The sequence below is a fragment of the Meleagris gallopavo genome, chromosome 19 (assembly GCF_000146605.3).
Source record: "Meleagris gallopavo isolate NT-WF06-2002-E0010 breed Aviagen turkey brand Nicholas breeding stock chromosome 19, Turkey_5.1, whole genome shotgun sequence".
In the NCBI taxonomy this organism is placed as follows: Eukaryota; Metazoa; Chordata; class Aves; order Galliformes; family Phasianidae; genus Meleagris; species Meleagris gallopavo.
In genome coordinates, this window is record NC_015029.2 from 6,347,680 (window position 1) to 6,357,030 (window position 9,351).

The following is a 9,351-nucleotide window of genomic DNA, read 5'->3' on the forward strand; positions in this document are numbered from 1 at the left end:
CTGCCGGTGTTATTCAGTTCTGCTGGGTCTGGGAAATTTTTGCTTATTTTTTCACCTCTACACAGAGTTGCTGTTTTTAGTAATAATTCAAACACCCACACGAACCAGTTGCTTCTCCCTCCTCCGCCTTGACAAAAAAAAGTACAAAGGGAAAAGATCCCTGCTTGTCCTCTCGAGTGCCAGGACTCACAGAATGGGATATGATTTTGGAAGCCTGCTCCTCCTCCAATGGATGTAAGAGTCAACAACAGCCTACCAAAGGAGATTCGGGGTAAGGAACTGTTTTTATAGAATCACAGAATGGCCAGGGTTGGAAGGGAGCTCAAGGATCACGAATCTCCAACCCCTTGCCACATGCAGGGCCACCAACCTCCACATTTCACAGCAGCCCAGGCTGCCCAGGGCCCCATCCAACCTGGCCTTGAACACCTCCAGGGATGGACGGGGCATCCACAGCCTCTCTGGGCAGCTGTTCCAGCACCTCACCACTCTCATAGTAAAGAACTTTCCCCTGACATCCAATCTCAATCTGCCCTCCCTCAACTTCAAACCATTTCCCCTTGTCCTTGTTTTTCATTCCCAAAGCCTGCGTGAGAATGACAAGTTTCCCCTTTTTTGCTGTAGGAGAGAGGTCAGATCTCTACCTTTCTCAAAGCAGCCACAGTAGTGGTGGCCCCAAGTTCACAGTTCTTGCACCGAGTGATTTGTTAAATGCTGTTTCTCCATTAAAGAATGTATCAGCAAAACTCTTCCTTTAGAATTTTGCCTTTAAACGGGTATAAAATAAATCCTGTTACGGAGGTGCAAGTTTGTTCCTGTGAGATTTACCCTGCAAAATCTGCAACCAATCTGTTGTGCTTTTCTCCACAAAAAAAATTCACGCTGGTAGGTAGGTAGGATGGAAAAGCACAGACTGCTTATGTTTAAAGATTCAAATGCTTCAACTTTTAACCTCCAAAGCTGCCAGGCAAGTTGGGCTGAAAACTTACCCTTATGCAGGCAGCTGATCTCATGCAGTATCCTGTCTGTCCCACAGAATCCCACTGCTTTCTATCTTCAGAGAGACTAAAGCCAGACTACAATTAACATGGAAAGCTCCCATGTAACATCCTTTGCTACATGACATGACAGCCAAGAAAATACTCATACGAGGCCTTTATTTCAAAAGCCTTTAAAACTTCTGCATTTTCATTGACAATTAAAGTAGGAAATTCTCACTTATCAAAAGCAGCACAAAGCATTATATCAGAACCCATTCTTGTGTTTCTCACACAGCACATATGAAATATAAACAAGCCATACAAATGCTTTATACACACAGTAAAATTATATTACATTCACTGAGTCAGTTTACAAATAACTTTTAGGCAAATTACTAAGAGATCATACAAAGACACGAGGTGCAACCTCCATCTTATCCTTCTTTCATATCAAAACGTAAAAACTCGCCTTGGCACAATAAAAAAATATTTATGTGCATATATATATTTATGTATATACATATACACAGTCTGTTCTCTCTCTATATTCCAGATATTAATAAAAACATTTTAAATGTTTCGTTCTGATTTACGTGAAATGATGGCACAATTTATGATTACAATGGAGAAAAATCCCTTTTCTCTAAAAGGGTTAAATCTACAACAAAAATAAAATAAGTTGCTTTAAAGCATAAGACATCACACAGTTGTGCTGTTTCCATCACCACAGATGCCTGCAGATTTGTTTATATTTTAGAGTTAAGATCACACTCAAGTTTCTAACTCCACTGAAAATAAAGCAGTGGAAAAAAATATCTATTTTTGAGACTTTCAGAAAGAAGTTTGGTTTCAGTGAGAAAAGGACTTCTAAAAGCTAAATTATGGTAACAAAAGGTAGCATTCAAAAACCTGTATCTTCAATCAGTCTTCAATATAAGACAAGAAAAGCAGGTGTGCCTATTTTCTTGCTTTTCCATTATTTCATAGCCTGTGTACCTGCAGTGGTTGATCTGCACCCCCTTTCCAGCAGACCCTTTTGGCAGTTAAATATGCAGTTACATTGCTTTTAAGGCAGTCAGTCATCACTCTCTTCACTGGAGTCGAAAACATCACTGAGTTGGAAAACCTGTTTCTTTGGATTGATGGTTGAATCACTGGAGTTAGACTGCTTCCCTTTCCTCTTTTCCAACTTCTGTTCAAACTCTGGCAGTGTCTTTTCAAAAAGATAATCAATGATTTCTTTGAAAAAAGAAAAAAAGAGTCTTAACTGAACCTGTTCAGAACTGGATCCCTTAAGGAGAAAGGATCTCACAGGCAAAAATTGTTTTGTCAGTGTTTAATGCAAATATCTTACTATTCCATAGTTGTCATAGTGACTGCAGTGTAGATCAGACATACATTTACATTACATTTAAACGTAAAGCAAAAAAGCACAGTCAAAACTTTTTACAGTTGAGGTACTCAACAGAAGGGGTTGATGAGCACTGTGTGAAGATGCAATTAAAAGGAAACTGCTACAATGCATTAAAAAGGAAAAAAAATTAGTAAAATAAGTATAAAGCCTGTGGTATTAGCCAAATTGCTTAGGACAGAACAACTAAGAAAGCATGCAGTGAAGATGAACCTCTTAGATTGAAACAAAAAGCTAAAGGAATATATAAAAACAGCTAGCATACTCACCAGAAAAAGTCTTTTCTCGCCAAAAAGGAACATAGGAGACTTTGAGCTTGTAAAATTTTGCTTGAACGTAGCTGCCAGGAACATCTCTGAAAAGACAAGAGTTGAAAGGCACAGTGGTGCACTGAGTCCCTACTGACTCTGTGTGAGTTACCAATTCCTGAGAATGGCACTGCTCAAACAGTTAACTTTGCTTCAGGTAAAAAGCACAGACTGCAAATCCTAATACAGGCAAGTTTTCAAGTGTCAATTCCCTTAATGTAAGCACCTAAAACATAACACTACACATATTCATTACCTAGTTAGTAAAAAAGAAACAAAGCTGAAAAAACTGTGTAAAACATCAAGAGAATCACATAGAAAGTATAGCATTCACAGTAGCAGTAATTTTATTTTCAATTTTTACTTTGTTTGGAAGATTTATACTCTATCACACATTCCAATAATTGCCCCTTTTGCTGTTTCTTGATGTGCATTTGGAAATGTCCTTTATCAGAACTTCAGCACAGGCTATGTAATACAGTTTTAGTCAACAAAAACCACCAGGAGCAAAATAACAGGGTTGCCTGAAGTGGGTAAAATTAAGTTTCAGAGCTTCTAGATGTGCAGTGCTTTGCAAGGATCTACAGCTGTACATTATTAAATTAGGTAGTATTATGGTTGCATAATGTTGATTCCTCTGAGGAAATTCAGACAATCTGCTTCAACCATCTTCTGTATCCATAAGAAAAGAAAAGAGTTTTTACCCAATGATATCACTGAGTTCTTCCCAGTTTATTTCATTAGCATCTTCCACTTTCATTTCATACAACCTGGGAACATAACAGAGGCAGTTTGTAGGTAGAATTCAATAAATAATTCAGTAAGGTTCACAGCTCCCCCAGTCAGAAGTTACAGGACTTTTTGTCCAAGGAATGGTACGAAACACAGCACAACCAGCATGCTTTTACACCACCATCCAAATAGCAAGAGATCCAAAAACATCCCAGTAACTCAACTGTACCTTTTAATAAGGTTGATGCTGGCTTGTAATCCTTTGGTTCCCCCGTGTAACTGCTGCCCTTTGGTAATCTTGTTGGTTACAATTGAAGTCCTTTAAAACACACAAAAAAAGGTTCCTGTTATTTCATGACATTTCAGGCACCAAAAGGAAGCAACTCCAAGATGCCACACTGCTACAGCAGCAAAGCAGCAGCAATCAGGCCTGGAGATCACAGCAACGAGAAAACATAGCACAGCAAGGAGTTATTTGTCTCTTTTTGTAGTCTCCAACCTCCTGCCTATCCTAGCAAACATCATATCACAAACTATCCAGAATGGGGTTAAATACTCCCGAGAACAGATTTCACTACTCAGTTTAGTATAAAGCCTTACCATTTCTGCTTACATTGTCTCCAATACCTAGTGCCCACTTTAGTTTCAATCTCAGTCCATGGTAATTTCTGGAAAAGTTTCTCACGGTCAATCTGGAGACTTCTGTGTGATTTTTTTGATGACGAAAGAGAATTTGCATCTTCCAATTTTGTTCTTTTTACAATCACTTCCTCCACTGCGTGCATCAACTTCCGGACCTCTTCTTTTGACCAAGGACCATAATTATTTCCTAAAATAGAAAAATATTCATGGATAGGACATCATTAATCATACGTTATTAGGAAAAGATGCTTCGCTTTGCCATATTTTCATTTAAAGGATCCATTTCTGCTTCCCAGAAACTCCTCTGCATACCAGATGTGAGAGGAACACTCAGTTTAATGAGAGTTCAGTCTAAAGAACAGCACCAGTTCCTCATTCCTATATTTAAGACCCTGCTGTCAAATTCCTCACCTCCCCACAACAGCATTTAGACATCAGAAATCTCAATTACATTTAGGAAAATCACATTTGTCCCAGCTCCTCTTCCTTCCACTCCATCCTTTTCGTTTGTTTTTCTTCTCCCTCAGATTTGAGATTGTTCTCTTTTGCCCGAAAGCTTTTTAAATTAAAATACACAGAATGAATTATTATTCTTAAAAAATACATACGTGACTTGATTTCAGAGTATTTCATGGCAACTGAGAGGTTAGAACGGGACATCATCTCGGCAATCTTCTTCCAATCGTTGCCATGGAGAGCATGATACCTCTTCAATTTTTCTTTCTCTTCTTTAGTATACCTGATAGAAGAAATGGACACAGCTTCACATGCAAATTCAAACCCTCCCAATATCATAAGAGAGATATTTACCACAATTTCAAGTCACGCTTTATACTGGTGGGATTTATAGCAACTAATTAGAAAAATGAATTGCCCGTTAAGTCACATTAACCAGCAGAAACATGGGATGATCTTAATTATATCCACATTTAACGAAGAAGTAAACATCAGAGAATGCTATCAACCTTCTTTTAAACTCTTTCAAATTACTGGCTTACCTCCCTTTGTAATTATTTGGGTCAAATATCTTCCTTGCTCGGTAATATATAAGTCTCCAGACTCGTGGTATGCCCTCAGCTGGAAGGTAAACAATTCAATTTTAAGAAACATTTTTACACTGCTGAAGCAACTTAAAAAAAAAAAAAAGTATTTTTATGACTCTGCTTTTAATCATAGATTCTCTCCATTCAAGAGACAGTACTCTCCAACACTTCAGAAACTGCACAGGAAATAGTGTTGATAGAATCTCCTGAAGAGTTCCAAAGATGTAACTGTTACAGCCATGCTGACAGCTGACACGTAATTCTGTGAGTGTGCAGGTGAATATCCAAAACTGAACTTTTAAACTCTGAAGCACAAATCTCTAAACTTTTGAACTCTAAAGCTAAATCTACTGCTCTAAAGCTTCCAGTTTGGATGGACTGGGTTGTAAATTTTTCTAACGTGTGGCTCACATGCAAGTAGCTTATTGAATTGTCCTACTAATGAAAAGGCACGAGGCAGCCACCCATCAGGAGGCCACGCACTTCTGCATGCTGACTATTTCAACTCTGAAAATCAGGGAATGGAGGCACTCAGTGAAAAGAAAGTGAAGATCCTGGCTAAAGGGAAGATCCTTGAAGTGGAGAAAGATCCACGGAAATAAACAGACCTAGGAACACCTAACAACCTTGGCTAAGACTGCTAACAGTAGTTGGCATAACATCAACGTCACTTTCTGCCAAACGTTCCCAGAGCAGGAGTGGTGTCTCAGATGAGAAGTCAACACCGTGCCAGTGTGGCAGCACAGATGGAATGATCAAGTTCATGAAATCTTCAAAAAGAGCCAAAGTATCCAATCCCAGGGTTATCATTTATTCTGTCTTGCCTATGCTAATGATACAGAACGCAGCATGGAGAGCCACTGAGAAAGGGCACTGAGCAGCTTCACCAGGGACATTACAAAATGAATATATTTGCTATACAAAGCAGGAAAGTTTCCTAGCAATGAGAAGTCTTGAGGGAAGAGACTGTACCTCTTGCAAACAGAATCTCATTAGTTGGAATTTTATTTGCTTTCCTCAATTTTGGAATTCTAACTACCCTGGCTAATGACTTTATTCCTTCCTGTTTACGACATCACTGGATGCTGAATATTTCAGACAGCATTTAATCATTCCTTCCCATTAATAAATCACTAAACTTAGATACAGCCTAGCAAATAATGTACCTTAAGCCACAAAACCCAAATGTAAGTCTGTATGTGCTGCTGGTCACGATAAAATTTTCATTTCTAACTTCTTCCTGACCTATAACAAATAATAAGAGCAGTACACTGTGCAGTTATCAACTACAAAACCTCAGCAACGTGTCCCTTTGTTTTTCTTTTTTTGCCAACTCTACCAACTTTAGCATTTTTCAATAATAATTTACTAAAAAGAAAAGGAGATATCACCAGTCTGTGGAATGTAACATTGAAATAAATGAGACAGAGCTCTAATGCTTACCAAGCTTTTCACAAAAACTGTGCTCTGCTTTTAAGCGATTGATGGCTTCTTTCTCTTCTGGATACCTCGAGGTAAACAGGAGCTTTTCAGCACTGTCTATCCCAGTAATTGATAAGAATTCTTCAACATTTTTCCTGATTTGATTATTTTCTTTCTCGGTAAATCTGCCAAACTTGATAGCAATACCTAAAATAGAGAGAAACTTATTAAAAAAATAAATAAAATAGGCCCAAGTACACAATACTTCAAGATAGCAAAGATGTTGTTTTAGAAAACATAGAACAGAAGATCAACTACTGCAGAAAGTAAAATGGCATACGGAAGACAAAGAAAACAAGAGGTGGGAGCAGGTAATTTAAGCATACATTCTGAACTGTAATTTGCTGATAAAATAGGAGATGCTACAAAACAGAGCAACAAAAACATGCTCACTAGAATTAAATATATTGCAACAAGAGCGTGGCTGTGAGAGGACACAAAAGCTATTTCCCTTCTATCAAAAGATAAGCATAGCTACACACTTCCTCACTGCAGCATTCTTTTGAGGTCTCACCTTGTTTTTTGAACTCTTTAAATCTCAATAAGTCTCTTCCAGCCATTTTTCTGATTGAATAGTCAGACAATTGACCCACATGAGGAATAAACTCCTCCAATTCTTGTTTTGCAGTATCTAAATCCAAGACTGTAACCATGTGCAGGAGCTCTTCATCATCCAGACTGAGGCCATCAGTAGCCGTGGTTTCTGTAAATGAATTATTCTGGTCCTCCTTATTATTTGATGCTGTGGTTTCAGGTGTCCTGATTAAAAAATTAAACAGCATTCAAACAAACAAACAAACAAAAACACCAACAGCAGAGCTCCAACACAGAGACTGTTAGTATCTCTACAATTAAAAGTATAAACACATTAATTAAAGAATAAGGACTATTTCAGACATCCATGGACGGGGCCCTGGGCAGCCTGGTCTAGTATTAAATGTGGAGGTTGGTGGCCCTGCACGTGGCAGGGGGTTGGAGATTCATGATCCTTGAGATCCCTTCCAACCCTGGCCATTCTATGGTTCTATGATCCATTCACTCCACTCCAGCAGAAGCCTTTTCATACAGATGTAATTCATTATGACATTTAGTGCTTACGGTATTCAAACAGTTTTGAAATCAGCCCCAGCTTTTTCAGAGAACTCTTACACATAGACACACATAAGTAATAGTGGCTCTTGATACCAGTGGCAACACAGAACTCTTCTGTTTGTTATTAATGCTCTTACTATAAAAAAAAAAAATACTTCTAAGGTTATTTTTATTATTATTATATTCTACATCAGTGCAAATGGTCACAGATTCTTACACACTTTCACTGTTTATGTTTACATTCATAAAATACCTAAGGTCTAAAAGCAGGATTCTATTGTCTCAACGTAACATTCAGGCTGTAAAGGTGTTTTTAAAGATGCATGCAATAGAAAGAAAAATAGAAATGAAGAAAGCTCTGGGACTCAAATACTGCTATATAAACCTACTTAAGTGGAGTAGGAAAAAAAAAACCTAAACTTACATTCCGTCAGAATCTGAAGAGCTGTCTTCTGTGATATAAGTCCTGCTTTTTATAACCTTTGCAGCCGATCTAGACGACTTCTTAGCTTTTGCAGCAGGTTTGGAAAAACCAGTGGGTGCGTCTGTAGGATCCCTACTGACAGCAGAAGCACCACAGGCACTGCCTCTGCACTGCGACCCTGCCACACCACCCTCACCTGAGGTGGATGGTGACTCCATGCCCTCCCGTTGCTTCTTTTGGCCTGGACATGTCACAAGTGACAGGTCAACATTTGCATCGCTGTCCTCCTGTGTATCCTGGCTACTGCTCACTCTTCTCTTCTTCTTTTTCAGCCTTTTATTGCCATGTGTTTCTGAAGCAGGTAAGTCACTTACCCCATCCTCTTCTGGCAATTTTTGTTTTCTTTTCTTCTTAGCAGACTTTTTAAAACACACATTATCAGCATCATCCTCCTGACAACTATCAACACAATCCTGATTTACAGGGACACAAGCTACATCACTGTGACTATCCATACTCTCATTGAGCTTCCACTTCTTTCTTTTCTTTTTCTTCTGGGAAGCTTCCACCACAGTTTCACTATCTACTTCATGTTCCAGTTCTGCAAGAGAATTCTCTAGCAGATGCTGCTGCTCCTCTCCCTTCTTTTTCTTTTCTTTTTCTTCTTCTTTTTAGAGACTTCACTGCTCTGTCCTGCATGATCTTCAGAGAGCTGCGTAGAAGCACAGCTGAGCTCTGTATCCTGCATGCTTCCATTCTCATGGTCCGCATCGAACCGCCTGCGTTTTCTCTTTTTCTTCTTGTGAGAATCCCAGATGGGAAAATCATCACCATTTGCTTTTTCTCTCATTATTTTCCTTACCTTAAATAAGAGTTTTAATCACGTGCTCGACATTACATCTGTACCAGACTCTCATATAGTAAAAATAAAAATAAAAAAAATAGATAAAACCTATAGAACCGCTGTAGAACGACTCAGCATTGGGTGAGAAGCAGACAGGGCAGGTGCTTGCTTGGCAGGAGAGCAAACTTTGCAAAGTGAGTGCAAGGAAACGCTGCCGCCCTCATCACACACACCGTTCATCCCAGCCTCGGGATCACCGCCTGCAACAACAGACGCAACGTTAGCATTCAGCTGACTTGGAATAACTCCATAATAACGCTGCTACAATACCACAGCACTGAGTTTTCTACTCAGAACCTCCTGACCGCGCTTCGATTCTGTGAGCGGCTGTGC

General features: G+C 39.0%; 1 protein-coding gene across 1 annotated transcript; it reads right to left on the bottom strand.

The window, feature by feature from the left end:
* Window positions 1-1,140: 1,140 nt before the first annotated feature.
* Window positions 1,141-9,265, bottom strand: TTF1 (transcription termination factor 1). The gene is given in 11 exon segments (XM_010720935.3): window positions 1,141-2,219; window positions 2,661-2,746; window positions 3,404-3,469; window positions 3,661-3,750; window positions 4,032-4,260; window positions 4,682-4,812; window positions 5,072-5,150; window positions 6,560-6,745; window positions 7,113-7,357; window positions 8,115-8,760; window positions 8,763-9,265. Coding segments are annotated over 11 exon segments (2,124 nt in total). The 5' UTR covers window positions 8,965-9,265; the 3' UTR covers window positions 1,141-2,055.
* Between the last annotated feature and the right edge of the window lie 86 nt (window positions 9,266-9,351).